We start from the raw sequence: 26,607 nt of genomic DNA, 5'->3' as shown, positions 1-26,607 counted from the left end.
TCTGTTGGTGGCTTGTTTTGTCCTATTTTTTTTTCTCTTTATCTTCTACGAGGTAGTGACCCTTCACATTTTCTCAATGTGCAAAGGATTTGCATGGTTGTCTGATGGAATCGAAGAATAATTTACATAGAAAGAATTTCCTTTGTTATCGTTCGTAGGTTTTCATATGTGAAAGAAACTTCTAGATTGATAAAATATCTCAAGACAGAGTTTGACAAAATCAAGTATTGTATAAATATTTGAACTTGTAAACTCCCAACCATATCATACTTTTTGTTTGAGAATAATGCTTGTTAATTCGACATATTTTTGTATAACTTTGTTTACTAAGTTTAGGGCTTGCATATTGGATATGGATGAGTTTTGTTTAGAACCATATGTGGTGTAATATGAGTTGTTTAAAAGTTTGCTGTTTTGTGCTTGATCATTGTGTGCTTAAAAGAAAGCGGGAAATGAGTGAAGATGGGAACCTACCAGCAGCAGCTGTGGTTTAGAGAAATGGGGACATTGATTTTGCTATAAGCTAACTGTTTAAGCTTTTGCTTTTGTTGTTTGTGTATGGATACTTAGAGAAGTCTGTTTCTGAGGAGAACTTATAATTTTGTAATTGTACATGTCTTACAAACATTTTATACCGTTTTGATGGTTTATTTATGAATTTATCTTTCATTTTTTGTTAAGAAAAAACTGAAGGGATGGTGCCAATTTCTTTCATTTTCTTACATTTGAAAGGAGGGCCATAGTAGAGTCAGTACTGTGGTTGCCACTAATTCATAGGATGTTCCATTACATTATACCTGGAAGTGAATAAATTGTTTTCCGATGTCTTGTTGTTTTTTAAAACTCTTTCTAGTCAGATAGATTGATATCGTTACTCTTGAATTGTTGTCAATTAGGCTTGTGCTACCGCACATTCCCATTCTAGCTGAAGCTGTCTCATGATTAGATGGTGTGATTATATGGTGTGTTGAGATGTGTGTTTAGATATTATATTATGCAGGAGTGGTAGAGTACTGGGTGTGTTGAAACTTGGCTTTGAGCCATTAAATGAGGAGGTCAGTTGTAAATAGCTGGGGTTTTGTTTATGATATGTATTTTTTGAATTTTTTTCACTTCATATCCTATAATAGGCTGTTCATAAGTGGTGATTGTTTATTGCTTGTTATTGTGTAGATTGCAACCGACTGAAATTCTGTTTATAATATTGGCATGCAGGGAAATATGGTTGGTGAAATGAAGTTGATGATTGCGGAGGAACAAAAATTCCAAGGGAAAGCATTGTCGTTATCCCATACGAAGACGGCAATCACTACGATAAAGGAGAAATTCACTGAACAGCAGCTGCAACTGTTTGAACAGAGTTGTTTTGGTCATCTCCTAGGGATTGAGGACCTCAAGTGGACTTCTCCGATTGTCCACGGGTTGCTGCTCAGGAAAGCTGATCCCAAGACAGTTTCCCAACTGAACGGGATCAAATTCATTGTTGGCAAGAAGGTCATCCAATTCACGGCGCAGCAATTTTGCATCGTGACAGGGCTAAGGTTTGGAAACCTTCCCTTGATTCCGATTCCCACGAATGAGAACTGCTCATTGAAACGGAAGTACTTTGCCAACGATAAAGCTGTGAACCTGTTGGAATTAGAAAAGGCCTTCCTCGAATGCGATGATGTGGACGATGTATTCAAGCTTGGATTCGTATACTTTGCTGTCTTTGTGCTGTTGGGCAGCGAAAAACATGTCCACATTGACATGCGATATTTGAAGTTGGCGGAAGACCTTGAAGACTTTGGGAAGTATCCATGGGGTGCTGTGTCTTATGCGAAGACAAATGCGTCACTGCTGAGGGCACTTTGTGCAGATTACCAGCGAGTGAAAGTGCCCACAAAAACTGCCAAAACAAAAAAATCTGGAAAGAAACCAACAACAACGGCAACCGGTAGACCAAGAGAGTACCACCTCAAAGGTTTTCCGTATGCACTTCAGGTGAGCAAATGTCCATTGATGTTGAAGTTAAATTGCATTTGTTTACAATGACTGACCTTTTATTCCTGAAACCAGATTTGGGCGTATGAGGTGTTTCCAGCGTTGGCTGCACTACATTTGGTGGTGCACGAAGAAAATGCGCACATCCCTCGTTTACTACATTGGAGGAGCAATAGTTCGCCGCGTTTTTATGAGCTAATGAGCCAAGTATTCGAGAACCGTGAGGTTAGTTCAGTTTTTAATGATCATGTTCGGGATATGAAAATATAATATAATTACTTTACTGATATGTATATTGTATGTGTAAATTGCAGGTTGATGTGCAGCTTCTTCGGCCATCTGTGATGGACAAGCAGCAGCCGTATTGGACTTGGGGTGACAGTGCTGACGACAGTGAAGAACTTGTTGACTTGTTGGGCGATGACGCTGAACAACAAACCGGCACTTCTGCCTCTGTAGAAGAAAAAGAGAAGGACATTGACGATACTGCAAACCTTCCGTCGTCTTCTAAGGCAAGCATTACAGTTTTTCGAAGATATACGTCATATTACAATAGGAAAATAACTGCTGTATAGTTGCAATATTTTGTGGCCTGCATAGTAACACATGCATTATAACTTAGTGCAGGGTACAGTCGCGTCCAGAGAGTTACGCACTTTGAAGCGTGACTTTCAAAGGACAAAGGATGAATTGGCCAAAGTTTCCCTATCAAATCGAGCACTTTGCGACAGAGTGCATCAGTTGGAAGACAAGGTACGGAAGGAGTCAATGAAAGCTGAAAAAGAGTTCGAAAAAAATACAAAGTGTGTGGAGGATTTCCGCAACACCCTGTCTTCAATGGAGCATTATTTTAAGTTGGAGATAGAGCAGCTGAAAAAACAAAATGGTGGGGTGAATGAAGCTGCGGAAGGACATGAGGACCTCGGTAGTCCTCATATGAATGAAGGAGGCAATAATGACTTGTCGCCATTACATGCCTATGTAAGTCCGCCGACAGAACCGGCAGTAATGGAAACACAAGTCCCCGGTGATGGAGCCGAACCTTCCGCAGCATGGTAGTTGAAGAGGCAAAAATGGCCGCTTCAGTTTCTCATTCGAAGTTGCATGAATTAGCTGACCCGGCAGAATCCGATGAGCTGCCTACCCCGGAAGATGTGCTGGGTGTGACGAAATCTGCCAAGAGTCATGAAAGCTGTTAGAAGATTGGAAAATCACTAAGAGTATGCCATCGGGAGGTTTGATGAATCCTCCAAGTCTACCCACAGTTACTATGGCTGGTGATGAAGAAGGTAGTTCAAGTGTTGAAAACAAAGAAGTGGAAGGTAAAGGGTGCAGACAGAAGCGCCCGGCGCAGACATTGTTGAGCCCATTTACAGATCCTTTGAGGAAGAAGAGGACGATGACTGTGTCGGCTGCGACTGCAACCCCGCCATGTTTTGATCCATCCAAATCCTTGCCCATTGAAGATGTGAAGGCAGTAATACAGTTTTGCAGTGCCTGGAAAAGCGATATCAGGTTACGATTCTTGACCTTTCAATTCCAATATTCATCCTATTCTACTATGTAGTCATACACTAATGAGAGAATGCAGAGTTTGCTTTAATATACATGTGTCTTTTTTTCATCAACAAAGTCATATTTATGACATGACTACACAAGTAACCGTTGCAAGTTTGCCTTTTGTAGTGCGGAGGTGCAGCTGGAATCATTTTCAGTGGGCGCTGATTTTTTCTACAGACTTGTCGATGAAACCGAATGGATGAGCTCAAGGGTAACGATACACAAAGCTGTACTTTATTACGATAATTCAATTGTTTTCTCACCTTTTTTAAGTGTTGAGTTGTATGAAATTGTGCTAATATTATATGTGTCAACTTTCAGCACCTGGACATGGCAACCTTTCTTATCCGCAAAAGGCAACTATCTCATCCGTTGGTTTTTGGAACGGACTGGACAACGGCAGATTGTTGCTTGCAGGTAAACATGTAACCATTGTGCAGCAATTTGTGCTTCATTTGCTGTCGGTTGTGCTTTTCTAATATGCCTTCATTTAAATTTGTGCAGCAATTTCTAGAGCCGTTCAAACCGACGGCCAGGAAACGTGGATCGAAGAAGGCTGCTAGTTCAAACACCGTTGACCTTCCAGCCAGCAAGGTGAAGAATTTACATCACTTTGTGCGTGGTACGTGGCAACACGGCTATGCCCAAGCTTGGACAAAAGTCCGGAAGGTGTATTTTCCATATAATCTGAAAGGGTCTCATTGGGTTGCAATCGAACTTGATTTCGTAAGACATACTGCAACCGTGTATGACTCCTATATTGATTATACGAAACGTTCAAAGCTGGTTACGCTTCTGCACCCTATTAGCGATACGCTGGCACGAGTGCTGTTCGATATGCACTTTTATGATGCTTCTGAGGTTGAAGAGGTGAAGCAAAAGGGGCTGACGATGTCGATGTATACGCCATTCTCAGTGTGCAGCATTGCAGATGTGCCACAACAACGAGATGGGTAACGTTTGTGAATTTTGTGCTGTTTATCCAAATTTGACATAACTGCAGTTCTAATTTCCCAACTAATTGGCCTCACAGTGCGTCTTGCGGAATCTTGACCGTCAAAATCATCGAGCATCTCAGTGCTGGGATGTCGGTAGATAAAGTTGACCCTTTGAAGATCAAATATTACCGACTCAAGCTTGCAATTGAGGGTTTAAGGGGGGAGGCATATTTATGAGGTAAATTTCTTCATGTCCGTTAATTCACCTCACGCTGTAAGTTTATTTTCGGCTGTCTATGCCAACACAAATACAAAAACTTATTTGGTACTATGAACTGATTTGGCAGTATGATATTTGGCACTATGAACAATGAACTGATTTGGTGGCAGTTACAAATGAACATAGTCTTCATTCTAGAACTGCCCTTCATAAATGCCTTCATCTGCACTGAACCCAATTGTTATTGCAGGTCGGTCTCAACCAAGGGTTGATTGCAATATTCCAACCAAGATGACCATACACTGTTATTTGATGTAGGTTTTTTGTATGACATGGCTTTGCTTTAATTGGTTTGGTTGTTCCAAGTTTTATGTTCTGGTTTATCTCACAGTAACTGCCGAGTCGTTTTTCATTTCATGTATTTGTCCGTGGTATTTTGTTCCCCAATATTCAGATTATGGTCAATATGTAAACCTTGGCCAGGGTCTGCGGGAATGGATATTCAAAAGTACATAAAGGTTGAGAAGGTTCCTGGTGGCCAGTTGGAAGATTCAGTGGTTCGCAAAGGAGTAATGATTAACAAAGATGTTATTGCACCTGGAAAAATGAGAAGAAAGATTTTCAACCAACGCATCATTCTTCTTGATTGGCCGCTCGAATATAAGAAAGGCGAGAACCAAACAAATGCTGAGTTGCTTAAAGAAGAAGATTGGGGAGTCCTGCTACAATTGGAAGAAGAATACATCGAGAGGCTATGTGTGCAAATATTGAAGTTTAAACCAGATGTGGTTATCACAGAATATGATGCATCATTATTATTTTGGTCAGAATATGATGCATCATTTAGATCCTAACCACAATTTTTTTTCCATAGCATGCAAATGGTGAAAAATCATGGATTGGCTTTGATGGTAACACTGGTGTGATAACTGATGTGAAAGAGAAAAAGATAGGTGGATATCTTTTTGGCTTACTATTGTTGCTCTCTTTTATTTCCTTCGCTATCTCAATATTCACATTTGTTGGGTGATTTATATTTGCTGAAAGCTCTGAAATAGGACTTTTAATGTAGTATTGTTCTCAAATGTATCCATTATATGTCCCTTTATTGATATGGCATAAGTGTCAATCTTCTGGTTTATATTGTCGATTTGCTTCAGTAGTAGTTCTAGTTTAGAGCTTCTCCCAATATATTTCGACAGCACTCATGTGAGGGGAAGTGCTGTTGTCGTGGTTATTAAAAAATTTCCCAATAAATTTATTTTGTTGGTAAGGCTGTTCATTTTGAGGAATTATGATGTCAGATATGGGATGCCTACAACGTGAAGGGCCAGAGTTTTAAAACGGCCATAGAAGCTGCTTGCCTACTTCTCAGAATCGATGACATTGTTAGTGGGATGAAGAAGAAGCAGCCTCCTGGTGCCAAAGCTCCTTCCAAGCCTCAAGTTGAGACAGAAGGCGATGCAGATAATGAGCAAATAATTCCGGAGTGCTTATGGAGAGCACGTGGTTATCTCAGTTTGAATGAAGTTTTGCTTTAAAGAAGAAAAAAAGGAGCATTATAAGTTTGATGAGGATATTTTTTAGGTTTGTAATGTCACCTTAACTTGGTAGTGTGTGTTTTGTCCCTCTTCTTTCTTTCTCAATCGACGAGGGGTTGGAAAGAAGAGAAGTCTTCTTATTGGAGAATGCTAATGTTAGTTTCACATGTCATCTGTGTATCGAACACAATTTCTTTGTTCAACTTCGTGGATTGGCACAGTGGAGCTTATTTCTACCATTCTTCTGAATGATTGTTAACAGTCCAAACTTAGTTATTGACACAAATATGTACTTTTCTAAAAGTAAGAAAACAAAAAGTTTTTCATGGCCAAGCATCAATTTTAATAAGCCAGTGTGGCACCTAAAACACACAACGTACGGCACTGTACACAAACTTGTGGAGGAAAGGATTCATATTGAGCATCTATTTTATCCACTTAGGGAGAGTAAGAATTGATCTTGTCACTCCCATATTCAGCCAATATGCCACGTATTGATTCAAAGCAGAGCTTAAAAATGAAACGAAAGCAGATAAAAAACCCTAGACACGGCCAGCTGATGCAACTGAAATTGGCAAATAGCAAAGATGACATGAAGTCTGGGACTTCACAAGCGAGGCTGAACGAGGATGAAGCTGTGAGGGTTGCATACAAGCATGGGACGCCTCTTGAAGGAGGCAAAATTGGTGATTCTGAGCCTGTGGATTTATTTTCCAGTCCTCATCATATTCCAAAGTAGGGCAATATGCCTACAATACAAAGGCAATACGAAGGCAATACGAAGGCAATATGACCACAATAAATATACAATACGAAGGCAATAGTAGGGCAATATGACCACAATAAATATACAATACGAAGGCAATAGTAGGGCAATATAAGTACAATATAAAGGCAATATTAGGGCAATATACATACAATACATACACATTACAGTATTAAGGGAATACAAACACAATACAAATGCAATATTAAGTCAATGTACATACAATACATACACATTACAGACAACATTTCACACATGCGAAAGAAATCGCCTCCCAAACTGAACAATACTATCTATCCCGCGAAGGGAAAATGAAGGCAACAAAAGATCCATGTACTCGGGTGAGATAAACTGAAGCAGCATTCACCGTTACTACAGGTCCATCAAAAGATCCCTGTCTTTGTCCTTTCTTCTCGCTGCATGCACGAGGCTATGATGAGCCATTCCATCAGAACCCATATTCAGTACCTGCCAGACACCAGCTACATCAATTTCACTCCAATTGTGGTCTGGTGAGATGACCGAAGCATAATCTCGGAACATTTCGAAGCCGTTGTTGAAACATTCAACCATTTCATGGTTATATTCTTCAGATTGTGTGAATGTTTCGAGGGCATTTTTCTTTGTGTCTTCCAATTTCAACTTCAAGGACTCTAACTCTTTGCTCCGACTTTTTGCTTTAAGAGCTTGCTTCACCTCTCCAGCGTATGCTTTGTTCAACTTGTTGGCCAAGTTTCCCATAACTTGGCCATGAATATCGCACTTACTCTCCCACCAATCCGTTGCCTTTGACATATATTGGAGGTGGTGCTTGACGGCAGAGATTTTGTCAAGCGGATCATGAGTGTCAGCCTCACTTCCAGATGAAGTGGGATCATGATTGGGAGTCCGAGGTGGAGATGGGAATGGCACATGCCAGGGCTGGTCCCCCGGGTAACTCACATGCTCGTTAGGAGGGCGTACATCTGACATGTTGAAGTATTACTGGGGACAATTCACAGCTGTTGCCTGCAACCAAACAAATAGAGGTACATTCAGTCTCCAGTTGCAAACGACTATATGGTTAGGTTGAGTGGAGAATATTTGCCTTTCAGTAAGACTAATTACCTTTCCCGTTAAGAAGGTGCCTCTGTTGCAGTTCTATATAGGAAGGTTCAGTTATATGTACGAACTTATATGAGGTAAATTGGGTTTTGTGTTGGTGCATTAAATTGATGGGATTCAAAACTACACCATTAACTCCTTGGCTGTAAGTTACAGCAGTACAACATGACATTAACAACAATAAAATTGGCTTCCAAACGACAAAAAACCAAACCTGAATGGGAGACAGGAAATTGTGGATTGGAACCCAAAATAGGACTATGTAAGTAAGCATTTATTGCGAATTTCAGAACACAAAATTGGAAAATAGGAAAATAGCAAAACACGAAAATTGGAAATTTGGAAAAGTGAAAACTTAAAACTTGGATATGGGAAATAAGGAAACTTGGAAAATTGGAAATTGAAGAAATGGAAAATTGGAAAATCGGAAATACGAAAAAATGGAAAGTTGGAAAATTGGAAAATTGGAAAAAGGAAATAAGGAAAAATTGGAAACAGGAAACTAGGCAATAGGATCAAATGACAGTTGGAAAATTCGAAAATTGGAAAAAGGAAATAAGGAAAAATTGGAAACAGGAAAGTAGGCAATATGATCAAATGACAGTTGGAAAATAGGAAAATTGGAAAAAGGAAAAAAGGACACTTGGAAAATAGGAAATTTGGAAATTGTAAATTGGAAAAGAAAGCAACTTGGAAAATTGGAAAATTTGAAATTGGACAAAACGAAACTTGGAAAATATGAAAATAGGAAAATAGGAAAATAGGCAAAAAGGAAATAGGAAATAAAGGAAACTCTGAAAACATGAAAAGTCGAAAATTCGAAATAGTAAATAAGAAAAAAGGACACTTGGAAAATAGGCAAATAAGCAAATTGGGACATTGAAAATTGGAAAATTGGAAAAATGGAATATTGGATAACTGGATAAATGAAAAATAGGAAATAAGGCAACTTGGAAAATAGCAAAATTGGAAATTGAACAAAAGGACAGTTACCAAAATGAAAAATTTGAAATTGGAAAAAAAGGAACTTAGAAAATAGTCGAATTGGAAATAAAAACATTGGATAATTGGACAAAATGTTAAATTTTGAAAAATGGAAATAGGAAACAGGGACACATGGAAAATCAGAAAACTGGAAACGAATTGAAATTGTGGAAATGGGAAATAAGACAATTACCATATTGGACAATTTTAATGACTGTCTGAATTAGGCAAAGTAGGCAACTTTTTTTAAGTACATAATGGGGGGAAATGGGAACATTGAAAAATTGGACAACTGGAAATAGAACAAAAGGAAACTTAGGAAATTGCACAATAGGAAAATAGGGAATAGGAAAAAATAATGAAAAATTAAAAAATTGGATGACACATGGAAAATAGGAAAATATGAAAAATGGCAAAATGGAAACGAATTGAGATTGCTGAAATGAGAAATCAGACAATAACCATTATTGGTCAATTCGAATGAGGTGGTGAATTAGGCAAATAGGCAACTCCCTTATTTCAAATACATAATGGGAAAATTACCAAGTTCGGAACGTCCAACATACAAATATATTACAAAAAGGCATAAAGTCAACCTGGGTAATAACTCCCGCCCATACTATCCCGCCCAATACTATCCCGCCTAACACTCCCGCCAATCCCTCCCGCCAATTACTCCCCCTAATCCCTCCCGCCAATAACTCTCTGACTTACTGGTTTGGTCATTAAAACCTGCCTATATTAATCAACCCAGCTGTTTGGCTCAGAAAACTTCCATCACATTAACTGCTGCTTACAGTCATTACCTTCCCCACTGATTTCACTCACATCGCATTTAGTCCCCTGTTGTTCCAAGGAAGTTGTAGACCAGGCAACAATAAATATCAAAGACCATGGACCATAACCTCACACCAAACCCAACGCTTTCAATTACTGAAGGAGGGGAGACTGAAACAGAAGCCAAGTCACCGAATTCACTCCCTGCAGACTTGGTCCATGGCATACAGCAATGTCGAGGCAATACCATGTTTTGGAAAAATCTTCATGCAGAGATAGTTTCAAAAATTGTGGAGGGCCAAGCTAGATGGGGTGTCATAAAAAACCGCACAATTCGCTCTCGTTATCATGCGCGCATGCATCTCCTACATATAAAGAGAATGAAAGAAAAAATTGAAATTGCCCCTGCCACTGCAATTATGGTATTCAAGGAATCAGAAGCAATGGCCAAGTTGAAGCAAGAACAAGTGGAAAGGGGATTCGAACTATTTCGTAAATTTGCAAAAATTGTGGATCCGGCAGGAAACTGGGCCTACATCACTGTGGCCGGGGTCATGAATTTCATGGGTCGCGGTCACCGCACTTGAAGAGTATGCAACTTCGAATTTGTCAACAGCAGGGAAATGGAACTATGAGGTGGCGTATTTTTGTATTATGTAACGATGGGGTGGCCTGTTGTTGTATTATGTAAGTTTGGAAATAGGATTTTATGGAATGATGAAGCCTGTTGTTGTATTTGTATTTGTGCGTATACAGTTTATCGGTCTCCAGTTCTGTGGCGATATAGCAGCAATAAATATGCAATAAATATGCGGATAGTGGCACTATTATGTCAATATCAGTACAATAGAGTGGTGATAGAGATACAATATGATCCTATTACAGGACGTACTGCATCAGAATAAGTTTTAAATTATATGGTCCAAAAAAATACTAATAAATAAACAAAAAAGTAATTACAACCTGGAAAAAAGGATGAATTATACATCCCTTAAAAGACAGATGGCCTACAGTACAGACCTTCAAAATGAACTCTATATATATATAATGCATGCCTTGTAGCACCATCACATCCCCCCCTAAATTACAGAAACATGACACCCCAAAACCTCATGCTCCTTCCTCTTTCAACCCCTAAATTATCCATTGGATGCCCAATACTAGATCACTGCTTGGGGGGTGGGATACCCTGCAAGTCCATAACAGAATTAGTAGGGGAGAGTGGTTCTGGGAAGACGCAGCTTTGTCTCCAACTTACGGTACGAGCTCAGCTCCCACCCTCACATGGCGGACTAGGGGGCTCCTCCGTCTACATATTCACAGAATTCAGCTTCCCATTTCGTCGATTGCAACAACTAGGCAACCTTTATCATGCATCATACCCCAACTTAATAAGGTTGGAGCCATTGGAAGACATATATGTTCATGGTGTTCATGATGCTCAAGAACTCATCCATGTCCTTGGAGACATAGAAGCATTTATTGCCATTGATCACACCCGCCTACCTGTGAAACTCATTGTCATTGATTCCATTGCTGCATTGTTCCGATCACAGTATCAGACAACACCGGCAGATTTGAAACGGCGGTCTGAAATGTTCTTCAACATATCTGGGACATTGAAGGGTTTAGCAAATAAGTTTGGGTTGGCGTTGGTTGTCACCAACCAAGTGGTGGATTTTATTGGGCCACATGATGGAGTGAATGGGGTGAGGTTGGGAAACTTGGAGTCCCTGGACACATCAGGCAGACGGGTGAGTCCAGCTTTGGGATTGGCTTGGGCACATTGCATAAATTCAAGAGTGTTCTTGGCAAGACATGAGCAATCTATTGAGGTTGACATTCGTAATGCTCTTTCAACAAGTATATGCAGTCAAACACACAGGACATTTCACCTTGTATTTGCCCCACATCTGGCCTATGCATCGGCCGAATTTGTAATAAAAAAAGAAGGTATAGTCGGAGTATCACAGTAACTATGTAATATAGGAATTCTAAGAACTTTAATGTTTAGGATCCATTTGGAATTACATTCCAGTCCCTTTAATTTCCCACTGAAATTATAATAGCAATCTGGAGGCAATACCGGTACAATAAAAGGTCAATATAATAGCAATCTGTCAGCAATACAGCATGCTGTAGCAATGCAACCCAAATAATGCAAATTTAAAAGAATTCTCATTCACCATAACACGAAACCCACCACAAATAAAAGTAGAGTTTACATGACCTACTAAACATTCCAGTCCCATTAATTTCGCACTGAAATTATAATAGCAATCTGAAAGCAATACCGGTACAATAAAAGGTCAATATAATAGCAATCTGTCAGCAATACAGCATGCTGTAGCAATGCAACCCAAATAATGCAAATTTAAAAGAATTCCCATTCACCATACCACGAAACCCACCACAAATAAAAGTAGAGTTGACATGACCTACTAAAGCAACACAAATCATATTGTCTAAGCTACATTGCGCAATGGAATATTGCTTTTACAGGTGCTTTTATTGTGGCCTGCGGAACCGCACCTTGAGCACTTTCTTCTAATGGTGCCCTCTCCTTGCGAGGGAATTCTTAACTTCTTTCGTCTGCCTGGCATGACCCTTGCCATGGGAGGCAGCACAACTCGACTTCGAACATCTTCAGGAGTATCCCACATTCCGTGAGGTTGTACCGGGTAGATGCTATCCGAATAAGCATCCATCCAGGTTTTCCGAGTGTAATACCGAGAAGCCTTTGTGTATACACTTACTTTCAAGAAGCGGCAAACTGCAACTACATGCTTGCAAGGTAGCTGCTCAAGCTGAAACTTTCTACAACTACAACTGTTGTTCGTCAAATCTACGAGGCCGTCCATATCACCGTCCAAAACATTGTACTGTGCATTATTAACTTTAACCACATTCATCCTTGCAGCATCCTCCAACCTGTTCCTCAACTTCTTCTCTCCAAAATTGGGGCACAATGTTGTTGTGCAATTCAAAGCCAACTCACGACGTTCGGTGAACCATTTCACAAGGAGATTAACAATTTCCCCTAGCAAATGAACCACTGGCAGCATTCTTGCAAACCTAAGGACTGAGTTGATTGACTCCGCAATATTTGTTGTCATTACATTGTAGCGGCGTCCATCCATGTGAGCTCTAGACCACTTATGTAACCCTGCCTCTTCAAGATATTGAGCAACATGTTCCTTTCGCTTTATCTTGCGAAAATGACAATCAAATTCAGCAATGGAATAAGATTTCGCAGCCTTCTCAAAGTGCATAAGTATGTGATCACGCTTTTTCAACTTGCAAGTGCGTTTCATGTTCCCCTTCATATGATAAAAGCATATGCCATGTTGTGCAGTTGGAAAAATTTTGTTCCACACATTCTCTATGCTAACATTGCGATCAGAAATAATAACAAGATTGGGACACTCACCAATGGCTTCATGAAGTTTAGTGAAAAACCAATGCCATGATGCATCCGTCTCCAAATCCCCGATCCCAAAAGCAAGAGGATATATATTTCGATTACCATCGAATGCATTTGCTACAAACATAACACCCTTGTACTTGGATTTTAAATGAGTGGCATCCACGGCTATCACTGGGCGCATGGAAGAACGGAACCCTCTAATACATGCGCCAACCGCCATAAATAAATACACAAAGTGATTGTTCTCATCAGTTCGGATGTGTGTTTTTGTGCCGGGATTCATACGCTCCAATTCATAGCAATAAGCTGGAAGGATATAATATGCCTCCTCCGCTGATCCTCTAATGGACAATAGAGCTAACTCCCTTGCTTTCCAAGCTTTCGAATAATGGATGGTGCAACCAAAGTTGTGTTTCACATCTCTCATAATGTCACTTGGTGTGTATATTGTCCGACAATCCTTCAACTTCCTTTTAAGTGAAGTGGCTACAAGTGCTGCGGTTGCTTGACGATGCTTGTCACTTACGAACCTCAAATCACATTCATGGACAGTTGTACACCTCACAATCATGAAGCTGTATTCTCCAATTCTCGATGCTCGGACCCGCCATGGGCATGGACGTTGACAACAAACCACAAGCAACCTCTTAGTGCAAGAGAATTGCACCTTAAATTCAAAGTGGCCTCTTAATGCCGTCAACCGTAACTCCGTCAACAATGCTTTCTTACTAGAGAAAATTTGCCCAACTGTAATTTTCGGATTCCAATCGCTTCGTGAAAACCCGCTGTCCAAATATGCTTCTTCATCATTTACACCGACTGCATTATACCGATTTTGTTCACCCATTTGACTCCAATAATGTTGACGAGTGGGTTCAGATTCTCCTCCTAAACGTATTTTTGGCAACTGGGCAGCTGTGTTCAAGCACCCCAAATTAGGAGGGGCAGAGTACACTGACACTTCATTTCTTTCAGTACCATTATCACCACCATGCATCTCCTCCACCTCGCTAAAATCAATCATATCCATAAAATCTGTCCCTACTTCACCTCCCAAATCAGTGACATTTGTATTATTCCAAGTTACTTCATTGCTTTCAACAATGGCAACTGAAGAATGACCCATCCGACTACTATCTGTCGTGATATGCATACTATGAACTACATCATTTGTCAGTCCTTTATCTTCTATACTCACGAGTAAGGGAGCTAGTTTTGAAGGTGTTACCTCGGAATTGTACTTCATAAAAAAATTGACATCATCATCGTCCTCAATCTTTATGTGCTTCCACTCATTCGAGGCCACCAAAACTGAGAATTTTAAGCAAACCTTGTCTTCCCTGCTGTTTGTATTACCAATCTGATGCACACGGTCCAACAGTTCAGCAAAATTGATGGTCCGTGGAACTATTAAGCCTTTTGAGTCACCCCCTTCGTATTTGCACATCTTCTTCGAGGTGACCTATTTTCCATTGTAGCACACGAGAATAACAATTGTCTCCATTTCTGACCATGACAAAACAACATTTCATTCACACAATATAACCACAATAACCATACAATACAATAGCAATATAACCACAATATAACAGCAATATATAGGCAATATAATGGCAATATAACAGCAATACGACTGTAAAATAAGAGGAACACATCAGAATCACACTATACAGATCTACTACATCAAATAGAAATTCCCAAGTTTCAAGATTCACATATCCAGACCAATCTAAATGCAATTGGTACAAACCCAGATGAATGAGCATGAATATTCAACAAAACCTAACCCAAATAAATTAAAGCCAAAACGAATTTAACACAAACCCAAACAATCAAACTATAACCCATTTCACATAATACTGATATTAAGAAAATAACCATCAACACTACCTTTTCGAGGTCGGCAATCCAGTAGAGCTTCAAGGTTGCAAGCAGCTATTCAGAAGACATAGCTAAAGGGAGGGGTTCGCGATTCCAAACAGAGAGCAAGAGATCAAATAGGGGAGAAAGGGACATAACGAAGCTAGAGAGAGACAGCTGCGCTATGAGAAACAGAGCAAAGAGAGAGACAGAGAGAGAGCCAAGAGAGAGAGAGCCAAGAGCGAGAGAGCCAAGATAGAGAGAGCCAAGAGAGACACAGAGAGCTGTGATAGACAGATACCAAAGAGAAAGAGAGCTGTGCCAGAGAGAGAGAGAGAGAGAGCTGTGTGAGCTTCTTCTCTCCAAAATTTCTGAACTTGTGAAAATTCAGCAATAAGTGGGCAATAATTTTATATTTATAGGTGATAGTTGTACAAAAATTGGGAAAGGATGGTATTTTTAATTAAAATTATGAAATGGGTGTCATTTAGGGCTATTTCCCAAAAATTAATAACAAGGTAATGACATTCTGATTGCTAGAAATATTTAAAGAAATTAGGTATGTCTTGTAGTATTAGGGAGTGGTGTGCCATCAAGGAAGTGCTTGATGAGGGAAAGTCCTCTTGCAGGCTGATAGCTTGGCACTTGATGCCCTGCCCCTCTCACTGTAGCAAATGTTAGCTCTCCTTCATACACTTGTGTGTAACCACCAACCTGTTAATATATATATATATATATATATATATATATATGAATAAAACATCCAAAATAATTAACGCCAAAGACTTTCAAAGACGTGGTTTTGAAAATCCGAAGACAAAAAAGATGGGGAAATGAGAAGCTACCTCTCCACCAAGAAACCAAGCATGCCATTCAGTCTTTACTGGAAGATTCAGCTTTTCAATAGAATATTTTGTTGAAGTGACTGGTACCCTTGCATCTATGTCTCCACTGCACTCATTATTTCCATAAGAATGAGCTGGTATTAGCTTTAGAGTTCAAATACTGAAACTCCAGATAAGCAAATTACAAGTTTAAGATGATGAAGAAGAAGAAGAGTATCAAAATTTCACCTAAAAATCCACACTCGAACATCATTAGCCAGGAACTCTTTTAAAAGGGGCAGTACGGTCGATGCTCTATCGGCCCAGTTTGTGATAACATCACTGCATGGTTCCCAGTCATGTGTGAGTTTAGTGACATTGGCATGGAGAGCTTGTTGAACGTCTGGCCGGTTCAAATAAGCATAAGCATAGTACTCGCTGCACGGGTCGAATTTGAATATCTGCAGCTCGGCAGTTCAACACGACAAAATGTTTTGAAAACAGCAGATGGTAAATACCTACATGCAGTATAATTAAGGGCGTTGTTTTTAACTTACTGAAGCCTTTTTGGGTTTTGCAGTGAGGTTGGAGGAAACGCATGAGGAGGCATAGATGTTGAAAATGTCAATGTAATAGGTATCCTTAGCTGCAGCCTCAGCGGCATCAGTGCACTCCTTAGGCTGCTTTGTGGCATTGGGTGAAAAATCACAATATTTGTTGATTTTGTTTGCAGTTTGATCCGAAATGAGGGCGTGGCTTGCTAAGTAGTCGTACATTCCTCTTAAATCAGTTTCATCGTTAATCACTGCATTTCCAATCTGCATCATGCGCCAAATAAATTTTTTACTTACCCAAGAAGGGTGACAATTTGAAGTGGAAAAAAAGAAGAAGGGAAAACAGAACATTATTTTATTCTTAATACTACACAAACCAAACATGGGAATAAAAAAAAAAAAAACATTAAATAATCCTCATTTCTTTAGTGTTCTAAAAATCAGTGAATGAACATCTTCCATTCTTCTGAGATTAAAAATGAGAGTTTCATTACGAGAACCAAACTAGAGACCCATAAACAATAGTGGATTTCTTACACAACATTGTACGAGCCCGACACACACCTCCCAACATGTAGAACTTTTTTGTTTCTTTACCCAATTTATGGACTTATACTCAACCATATTCCACTTGATGCTTTCATTACAACAGACAATAAGCAAATTTTATGAGAAACGAAGAGTAAAAGATATATGATGACAAATAGGAAAGTATTTTGCTCCACCAAATGTGGGCATTTAGCCACTTTCTAGAGGGACCAATGCAAAGCATTTTCCCAAGACCTTTACAATTACAACTTTCACTATGACAGGACCCGATTCAAATTCCACTTTGGAATCTGCGTCGAATCCTGTCCGTGTCCGACACCTAGCAGGTGCCGGGCACACTTGACCAAATTGCCCTTCTAACTAAGACTCAAAATTATTTTAAAGTTTGACTTCTACCAAAAATTCGGCAGAACCTCCTCTGTAAATTGCTCGTTTCCCAAAATTTACACATGTACAGAAAGCAATTCATATATCCAGAATGTTTAGCATGCATTAGACAAATAACTTTAAATAGTTTCAGACCTCTTTATACCAAATAAATCATTTTGCTGTCTGAAACTCTCTACTCTTAGAACAACATGAATATGTTATCAAGTTCCAATATAACCTAACTAAACAAATTTTCAACAACTGATCTTGTGGCTGCAACTAGTAACTCTAGGTTGCCTATGTATCCTTACTAAGGGATCAAGCCATACATAATTCTTTCACTTTTCACATTTGCACTTGTATATCTTCATCAATTGTTATTTTTCAATGAAATTTGCAAATCATTCCATTGAAACTCAAGTAAGGGCTGTTGATTTCAGAACAATCTTCCACTCATCCCATGCGTGCATATACAAATATATATATATATATATAATAAACTTATTACAGATAAGTAGGAAAACAAGGAAATTATTACAATAGATTTGACCACATGAAACCTTAACGTCAATATTAATAATTTAAATAAAACATGTTTTCCTCTTTCACATTTAAAAACAAATTCATCACTTAAGAAAATAATTGTGAATTATATAAAATCCTTAAAACTTAGAAAACTCTCAATCCTTGTCTCATTAGTTGGAAAACATATATTAAAATCTTCACTAATAAGTACCAAGATAAAATTATCAATTTTAGTTTAAAATATCTCAAAACTCAAATACTCTCCACCTAGGCGTACCCCCATTCATAACCCGTCAATTCCACTAATATTCTGTGAATTCCAATAATATTCCGTAAATTCCAATAATATTCCGTAAATTCCATCATTTTATATTTATTTCCCACATTATACCGTCAATTCCAATGTGTCACATAAGCTACACATCCTCGCAGGCCTCAGAAACACAAAGTCAACTCGAGCCGCATTCCTCACAAGACTAAGAGGACACTTAGTCAACCTGAGCTGCATTCATCCCTCCTCACGATCCAGATATCCCTAAGACTCATGGGGCATTATCATAAATGACTAAACTGTTCCAAAGGCAATTTGGTGTTTGGGGGGGGGGAAGGGTGGTGGTTACTCTTGTGGTGGGTTTGAAAACCGTACTCCAAAACTTATCATAAAATTTCTCTTATTCTACAAATCCATATTTCAAATCTTTTCTCAACTTTCCAAAAATCAGTTCTCAACTACATTTGAATTTGCACCACATACTATTGAGAACTAGTGTCCATAATTCATCATTTTCAAACCACTGAGTATATATGTTAAATATAGACATATACTTAGATATTTAATTAATTTACTAGTCACGTCCAAAATCCGATTAATAAGCCGTTCCCAACTTTACACAATCAAACATAATATAATATTCTTAGAAAGTATAAGCGATTACATAGTAACTCATAAATATTTAAATAATCCAATATCACTCAGTCATATACTTTAATAATAATCATAATAATAATAAATATATAAATAATAACCCCTAGAGATCCCATAACTTCCAATATTGCATTCGAATACCAAAATAACACCCAGGAATACCAAAGCGAGACTCCATCAAAATCCGCCACTAATACTATAACATAATCTCATAATCCAAAAATAATCAAAATAAATCACATAATAGTCAAGCATTAATAATATCGATCTTGAACTTCTTGAAGGATGAAACCACCTCGGAAGACTCTCGGTCATCCGAGGGATCAAACTTCCCATAATGGTCAATGGGCCTACGGGGCCCACGACCTCCGATTTCCAATCTGAAAGTTCCTACAAGTTAAACCAAGTCTACTAAACACGTTATGCAAGTTTAATCTCTATCGAGTAGTTGGATCGCTTGCGATCGCACTATCGGACGGTTATTGTTTATCCTAAATTTTGAGTTATTGAATCGGAGCATTCGGGACTCTGATTCACAATTCACGAATTCCCACACGATCCTAGAAATTCCTAGATTAACATATTTGAAAATGAAGTCTATCCAACTGTCCGAGCATATCGAACTAGGATAACGCTCAATATGAGATATCCGATCGACAGTTAAACGATAACCAAATTGAAATCCGAGCATACCGTAGTGCTCGGGACGACATGAGGATTATTTTAGGACCAAAAGGGTCACCCAAATAGTGTCCACGCGTCAGCAGGCACTACTACAAAAAAGCAAAAAGACGACGGTAAATCACCGTCGTGTATTTGGTTTTTCAATGGTCGTGGAATCCACCGTCATCTTTTCCCTCATAAACCACGACGCTAAATAACCGTCGTTGTTAAACAATACAACGTCATCAAAAAATACAAAACGACGTCTTTGTACTGCAAAAAGATCTAAAAAAAGCAATCGAGGATGATAATAGACGACCAATTCTCTAAAAACACCGTCGTTAAAAAGGGAAAATATGACACATATTAAGAGAACAAAGCCGCAAGATAGACATACAACGACGACAATAAAAATACGCCGACGTTAAATATAATTTTCACGACAATAAAAAATATGACGTCTTTAAATACATTAGAAGACGACGTTATTGATACCTACTACGTCGCACATATAAACACAACCGTCGTACAATTAATTTTCCACTTCGATTTTTCGATAAAAGATGACGTGGAAATAGTTGTCAGTGTCATTATTTACGACGTATGTGTTTCTATAGTAGACGTTGAAAAACTAAACAACGTCAGTTACAAATATATGAGAGTCGTATTAAAAAATTTATACGTCCTATTTTGAGAAACAAACAACGACCATAAATATTAGACGTTGTTAAATACAACAACGTCGGAAAACAATAAAAACAGACGTGTTTAGTCTGCTAAAGTTCTACAACGTCTCTTATTTACAAAAAACCGTCGTGAAATAAATTTTCCACTTCGATTTTTCTAAAAAAGATGACGTGGAAATAGTTGTCAGTGTCATTATTTACGACGTATACATTTATATAGTCGACGTTGTATTTATATGTATTCATTACTCACGACGCACTTAATAATATAGACGACGTTGAACGTCTAAACAACGTCGGTTCCAAATAAATGAGAGCCGTATTACAGAACATATAGACGGCGTAGATTATGATGGGAGCCGTATTATAAATAACGTCGTTTAATTGTTATTAGACGGCGGTTATAATGAATTTCCGTCGGAATTAATTTCGTTCCTCTTCGTTTATAAAAGAACTTGCGACGTGGAAAATGTATGATGACGTCGTATTTTTTAACGTTCAGATTATATATCTCGTTTTTTAGACGTCGGTATTATGGGATTGGAGTCGTGTTATTTTGAATTACATGGCGGTTCTTTATCCTTCACCGACGTGATATCCTGAATAATTGCTTCACAATAGCGTCGTGGTTCTTCATTGTTACGTTGCTTTAAGACGTCGGTAAATATGCTGAATAACTGATTCACAATAACGTCGTGTTTTATTTGAACGTAGAAAGTGAAGAAATCACATTACAATATATTACAAAATTAATGTCATACACTGCCAATTACATAAGCATCATTCAATCCATATATCTTCACCGTGAAATGTCCAATTCTTATAGCTTTGGTCAATTCCATTAAAGTATAAGTGATCCCTTATAATTCCAACCCCAAACAACTTCAAATTAACACATTTAACACATGGACAACGGATATGTGTTGTAGTTAGAAGATTTTCTACAGCAAAGTTCAAAAATGCTTCCACCCCAAACTCATATGCCTTCGATCTTCTATCCGAGTGCATCCATGACTTATCCATCTCCGACACTATAACCTATTATCTATAATAAAGTGAAAATACAGGCAATGACCATCACTATAGCAGATTATACAATGATCTAATCGCAAGTAATAAACAACAGAGACGACGGGTTTTAATCAAAAACAGACGTATTTGGCATATATAGACGACGGATTTTCAACAGACGTCGTCTATTATAAGTAATACAAACGACGGTTTATGAAAAAACCGTCGTGTATAAGTAATACAACGACGGTAGTTTAAAAACACCGTCGTGTAATCGTCGTCGTACGCCTTAAAATTCGTCGTGTCTCAGTTTATTTTCAAGAACACAAAACCCATTAAGAACACAACATATATATGAAACCAAGCAAGAAACCAACATATACATGAAACCAAGCATGAAAACAATAAATCCATTCCCAATTCAACATAACATAGGGTGATTAAAAGATACGACAAAATTAAATCCATTCCCAATTCAACATAACAGATAATGTAATCCATGAACCCATTAAACAGAAAATCCATGAACCCATACCTATAAGCATTGGTGCACTTTGCACCTTCTCCAGAGCGGAAAATGACAAGATCAAATAAAGGTGTCCTTTTGCTGGAAATCATTTGGAAGTTGGTGATGTGTCTTTTTGTGTTGATTTCCAGCAAAAGTACACCTTTATTTGATCTTGTCATGAACCCATTAAACAGAAAATCCATGAACCCATACCTATAAGCACATTATTAACAGATCGCAAAGCATATACCTAAAACCCTTTAACAAAACAACCTAATATCATTCAATGAATTTACAAGGGGAAGATAGGGTTTGTACTTACAGGTTGGACGAGCTCACAGATTCGACGAGCCTGGAGAGTGCAACTTTTAATTAGAGCAGAAGTGAGAGAGCGAAATGTTATGTCGCGTGAAATCTGAAATTTTAGGTTTCAGGGATCAAAGTATAAGAATAAGAGCCAAATCTAAAAAAATTTAGGTCGCGCGAAAATTTTTAGAGCGCGCGCGTTATAAAACGTCGAAAGAAAAACCAAGGCGAAAGTTCTACAAGTACCGATGTAAATTTAATATTCCACGACGGAAACTTCATTTTTCGGATTAAGAACGTAAGGCCGTTCATTTTTCGGATTAATTTTAAATTTATTTTGAATTTTTTATATAACGACGACTGAAAAACCACGTCGGTGTTAAGAAATTAAAGACGTTGTAAATTATATAAACCGACTTACATATTAAAATAACGTCGTTTAAAGCGTAAACCATGTCGTATGTTTTACTGTACGACGTAAAATATGTATTCCACGACCCAACCACCGTCGTTAAAAATTAATACACTAAACCCATAAAATTAAATTATACAATTTAAAAAATTAAGTTTATAAAAGGTTTTATGGTTTTAAAGCCTAACATATAACATAGACTACCCAAAAATTATACTTTAAAAATAAACCCCAATAAATAACAACCCTAATCTCTAAACCCTAGACTCTAAACCCTAAACCATAAAACTAGAAGTGATTTTATGACTCATCAAAACAATTTTGTTTTGGATGGTCATTTTAAATTTTTGTTATTCAAAATGAATTTTTTCAAGGTTTATGTGGAAGAAAATATATCAATGACTTCATAGGAGTTGACTTTTCAATTTTCTGATTTATTTTATATTTATTTTGAATATTTTGATATAAAAATAATAAAATATTCTTACCATACAACAAACCACGTCGGTGTTAAATAAATTGTAGACGTTGTAAATTGTAATAGACTACTAAGTCGTTAAAATGACGTCGTTAAAATGAGAAACCATGGCGGCTATTTAACTATACGACGTAAAATATATATTTTACGACTTAACCGCAGTCGTTACATAAACGTCGTCGATTATACCCTGAACCCTTAAGAAATTGAAGATATTGTAAACCATTAACGACTCAATTGTTCAAAGAACGTCGTCTAACTATTTTTTTACGTCGTATTTGTTTAAAACACGCAACAACAAAATACGACGGTTATTGACTTTATTAGGTCGTTGGAAAAGTATTACACGTCGGTTAAGCAATTTGTATGTTTGTTTTTTTTTTAATTTAAGAAAACCTCAACAAATTTTTACATTACATATTATAGAGAAAATTGGTACATTATACATAAATATCAAGTGTTCAATAATTGCCCTGTTTAATAATTTGGAAAACAAACTCTGCCCATTCATTCCGGACTTCATCAATGGCTTCTTGGGGGTATGAAGCTTCCTGGTTTCCCTTGGCATACTGCATAAACAATGACTATTAGGGTTTATAAATAAAAAGAAATTCAATCACAGACGACGATATTTTTCATAACCGACGTAGTATATCCATTCAACGACGTTAATTTTACATGACCGTCGTTGATAATACAAAAAACGACGTGAAATGTATGAAGGTAATTTCTTCTTACCTTATTCTCAAACCCCAAGGAAGGATCCATGATGATGTCCCTCATGAAGCGCATTACATAATACCCGCATTCGACATTGCTGGGTTGCTTTGGTGTGCCTGAGAGAGTTTTCCAAATTACATTTTTACGTCCTGCTCGGGCTATGTGGGTATTATATATTTTTAAAGCACTGTTCACGATGTTTTTGGCCTCTTCATCGACCACACGATTTCCTGGCAGAGGATCCAGAAAATAGACGGTTTCTCTCTTTGCTCTTACAATCAGCAAAATCCAATGACGGCTGCACAAAATTAATATAAAAACGACGGTTATTTACAAAAACGACGTATTATAGTATTTCACACGACGAAGTAAAGTAGCTAACGACGACATTATATATTTATCACGACGATAAATAAATACCGACGTGGTTAGTAGTTTCAAACGACTAAATAAAATAAAACACCGACGTGGTTAGTTTATAAGCTGTCATTTATTGAAAATCATAAAAACAAAATCCTAAGGAGACTAACCCTGGATTGTAAGGCATCATGAAAATCTGTTCACCGTCTGTCTTCTGAAGTCGAGCTGCTACGAGTCGTGATCTTTCAGTTATTGTGCCAGAGTTGGCACTAACTGTAGCAGGGTCGATAAAGCCAACCATACTGCACATATTGGCTTTTTTCAAAACATCGTGTAAGTACCTAAACAAATAAAATAATATAAACAAGTCAGCACACAAAACACGACGGTTATGTATAAAAAAACGACGTATTATAATATTTCACACGACGTACTGAAATAGATGAGGACGTTATAATATATTTATCACGACGGTTGTTAGTTAAGACGACGTGGTTAGTTAGTTAAGACGACGCAATATATAAACCAACGAGTTATTATTTTAGAAGTACAAACCTCATATATACAGCCAATACAGTAGCTCCAATTTCTTCCATGCCTGCAAATTGTGTAATATCTTCAGGCAGGAGGAAGGTATCGCGCTCACCACCAAACACCTCCTTATCAATTGTAAATTGGACTGTCTTATCCTCAGGCAGGAGTGTCGTTTCCACAAAACGACAAAGGGTTTTTAAAGAAGATGGCGCCTCCATTTTTGAATAAGCACCAACTTCAATAACCTGTTTAAAGAAATAAAAAAAATGACGTGGTAATTCAATAAAGACGACGGTTTAAGTAATAAAACGTCGTCTTAAAAGTATTTAAACGACGGTGAAAAAACTGTCGTGGTAATTCAATAAAGACGACGGTTTTATGAATAAAGCGTCGTCTGAAACCATTTAAACGACGGTGCAAAAACCGTCGTTTAAATATTTTATTACGTCTTAAAAAAATTCCGCCGTCTAAGTTTTAAACAAACGACGGATTAAATAAAAATATCGACGTCTGAAATTTTGAAAAACAAATAAAAAAGGCAAAGTTATGTGAACATACCTTGTCGTCATGCTTTTCTTCATCTTCTTTCTCCTTTTCTTCTTCCTTCTCTTCATCTCTTTTTTCTTCTTCCTTCTCTTCATCTGGCTGATGTTTCCCCATTTTGGCAGTATCATCCTCCAAATGTAGGGATCTCACATCACCTCCAGAGCAGCTAGCTTTGTCAGACATTGGATTTTTGGGGCTTTGGCTAATTCTTGGTTTAAGCATGCTTGGATCAAAATTGGGAATTAATTGGGAAAGCTGACTCAGGAAATGCTCCCTCTCAGCCTCTACCAATTGTTTTGTCCTAGCCTCCATCCTTAAGGCCTCTTCCCTTGCCTTAGCCTCCATCTTTTTAGTCTCTTCTTGAAGGAGAACTCTTAAACTGTCCTTCAAACGGTCGTCAAAGCTCACCCTCTGTGGTTTGGGCAAATTGAAATATTGCCTTGGGGAAACACCAGCACCAACTCCCCTCAGTCTGCCTGGATGCTCGGGGCCCAAAGCCATGGTCAGCACATCATTGCTGCCATCTACTCTGACTTTGCCTTCCGAGACTTGTTTCTGCAATTCATCCTAAAAAAAGATAAACAAAAAAACACACGACGGTTATTTATGTACAAACGACGTATTATATAATTTCACACGACGCAATAACGTATAAACCGACGTTATTATAACTTATCACGACGGTAGTTATACCGACGTGGTTATTTATTTAAAACGACGAAATGAATAAACAACCGACGTCTTATGCTATAATTAAAGATAACAGAGTAGTGATTCCTATTTAGACCGTTAACGACGTTTTTAAAAAATTTTCGACGTGGTAATATCATTCACACGACGCGAAAATGAACCACCGACGTCTTATGCTGTAATTACAGAAAACATAGTAGTGATTCCTATTTAGACCTTTAACGACGTTTTTAAAAACTTTTCGACGTGGTAATATCATTCACACGACGAAAAATATAACATACGACGTAATAAGAATAATTCACAGTTTAATAAAAATTTAAAACAGAGTGATAGTAGGCTTACAATTAATTTTGCTTTCTCTGCCACCTTTGGATCAGGGATGTTACCATGTTTGTCCTGTCTAGCTCTCTTCCATAAGGTAGATCGATCAATTTCTACCCCAGGCATGGTTTCCTCCAATTGATCCTCCAATCCAGCATATCCTTTTCGAGACAATCGATGATTGTACTCGAGTTTCTCCCTAATCTGTGCATGTTGAGAATGCACAGACTCAAAATCTTTGGATAGCCTTGAAGCTACAAAGGCATCCCATTGTGCTTTCTCTATGAATTTATATGTTTCAGGGGGTTGGCTTAATTTCTCCCTGTCATTGGTGTATGGAAGGATATAATGCCTCGTTAGTGTAGACTTGAAATCCTTCCATTTCTTGGAAGCAGAAGCTAAAACAGAGGTCTTGCCCCCTTGGCCTACGACAAAAGCCATGTCAACTGCTTCCCAAATCTGC

At 38.0% G+C, this 26,607-nt stretch overlaps 7 protein-coding genes across 11 annotated transcripts in view; 4 read left to right on the top strand and 3 right to left on the bottom strand.

Moving 5' to 3' along the window:
* LOC109947147 overlaps positions 1 to 3,042 on the top strand; it is a 3,788-nt gene extending 746 nt beyond the window's left edge. Inside the window, exons 2-5 of the mRNA XM_020556654.1 lie at positions 1,216 to 1,983; positions 2,059 to 2,208; positions 2,298 to 2,495; positions 2,611 to 3,042. Coding sequence (XP_020412243.1) covers positions 1,222 to 1,983; positions 2,059 to 2,208; positions 2,298 to 2,495; positions 2,611 to 3,042 — 1,542 coding nt within the window. The 5' untranslated portion in view covers positions 1,216 to 1,221. The remainder of the gene's footprint in view (positions 1 to 1,215; positions 1,984 to 2,058; positions 2,209 to 2,297; positions 2,496 to 2,610) is intronic.
* The window catches only part of LOC18786356 (serine carboxypeptidase-like 40), a 33,770-nt gene that overhangs the window by 944 nt on the left and 6,219 nt on the right, over positions 1 to 26,607 (bottom strand). Inside the window, exons 4-7 of one of the 2 annotated variants that reach the window (XM_020557811.1) lie at positions 16,542 to 16,802; positions 16,234 to 16,445; positions 16,006 to 16,111; positions 15,667 to 15,874 (exon numbers count right to left, since the gene is read on the bottom strand). In XM_020557811.1, coding sequence (XP_020413400.1) covers positions 15,716 to 15,874; positions 16,006 to 16,111; positions 16,234 to 16,445; positions 16,542 to 16,802 — 738 coding nt within the window. In that variant the 3' untranslated portion in view covers positions 15,667 to 15,715. The remainder of the gene's footprint in view (positions 1 to 15,666; positions 15,875 to 16,005; positions 16,112 to 16,233; positions 16,446 to 16,541; positions 16,803 to 26,607) is intronic. The other variant, XM_020557812.1, reaches the window with a different exon arrangement.
* LOC109947493 lies at positions 3,179 to 6,999 on the top strand. 4 transcript variants are annotated; one of them, XM_020557814.1, is made up of 8 exons: positions 3,179 to 3,498; positions 3,670 to 3,754; positions 3,865 to 3,960; positions 4,048 to 4,496; positions 4,577 to 4,719; positions 4,952 to 5,015; positions 5,185 to 5,654; positions 6,006 to 6,999. In XM_020557814.1, the coding sequence occupies exons 1-5, from the start codon at positions 3,206 to 3,208 to the stop codon at positions 4,716 to 4,718; spliced, it is 1,065 nt and encodes a 354-aa protein (XP_020413403.1). In that variant the 5' UTR covers positions 3,179 to 3,205; the 3' UTR covers position 4,719; positions 4,952 to 5,015; positions 5,185 to 5,654; positions 6,006 to 6,999. The 4 variants fall into 4 exon arrangements, with proteins under 4 accessions (XP_020413403.1, XP_020413402.1, XP_020413404.1 ...); XM_020557813.1 differs by lacking the exon at positions 6,006 to 6,999 and having other exon boundaries at positions 5,185 to 5,842; XM_020557815.1 differs by lacking the exon at positions 6,006 to 6,999 and having other exon boundaries at positions 5,156 to 5,842.
* Positions 5,196 to 6,242, top strand: LOC109947146 (T-complex protein 1 subunit gamma-like). Its single transcript, XM_020556653.1, has 2 exons — positions 5,196 to 5,489; positions 6,006 to 6,242. Exons 1-2 carry the CDS (start codon positions 5,196 to 5,198, stop codon positions 6,240 to 6,242), a joined length of 531 nt encoding a protein of 176 aa, XP_020412242.1.
* Positions 7,381 to 14,568, bottom strand: LOC109947145. Its single transcript, XM_020556652.1, has 2 exons — positions 14,529 to 14,568; positions 7,381 to 8,016 (listed from the first exon to the last, which is right to left on the bottom strand). Exon 2 carries the CDS (start codon positions 7,978 to 7,980, stop codon positions 7,381 to 7,383), a length of 600 nt encoding a protein of 199 aa, XP_020412241.1. The 5' UTR covers positions 7,981 to 8,016; positions 14,529 to 14,568.
* On the top strand, positions 10,711 to 11,849 carry LOC109947144 (DNA repair protein XRCC3 homolog). Its single transcript, XM_020556650.1, has one exon. It carries the CDS (start codon positions 10,968 to 10,970, stop codon positions 11,847 to 11,849), a length of 882 nt encoding a protein of 293 aa, XP_020412239.1. The 5' UTR covers positions 10,711 to 10,967.
* On the bottom strand, positions 12,073 to 15,394 carry LOC109947492. Its single transcript, XM_020557810.1, has 2 exons — positions 15,191 to 15,394; positions 12,073 to 14,806 (listed from the first exon to the last, which is right to left on the bottom strand). Exon 2 carries the CDS (start codon positions 14,745 to 14,747, stop codon positions 12,339 to 12,341), a length of 2,409 nt encoding a protein of 802 aa, XP_020413399.1. The 5' UTR covers positions 14,748 to 14,806; positions 15,191 to 15,394; the 3' UTR covers positions 12,073 to 12,338.

This window comes from Prunus persica, chromosome G2 (assembly GCF_000346465.2).
Source record: "Prunus persica cultivar Lovell chromosome G2, Prunus_persica_NCBIv2, whole genome shotgun sequence".
Lineage (NCBI taxonomy): Eukaryota > Viridiplantae > Streptophyta > Magnoliopsida > Rosales > Rosaceae > Prunus > Prunus persica.
The sequence above is the reverse complement of the archived record's forward strand: the minus strand, read 5'-3'. Positions and strand labels throughout refer to the sequence as shown.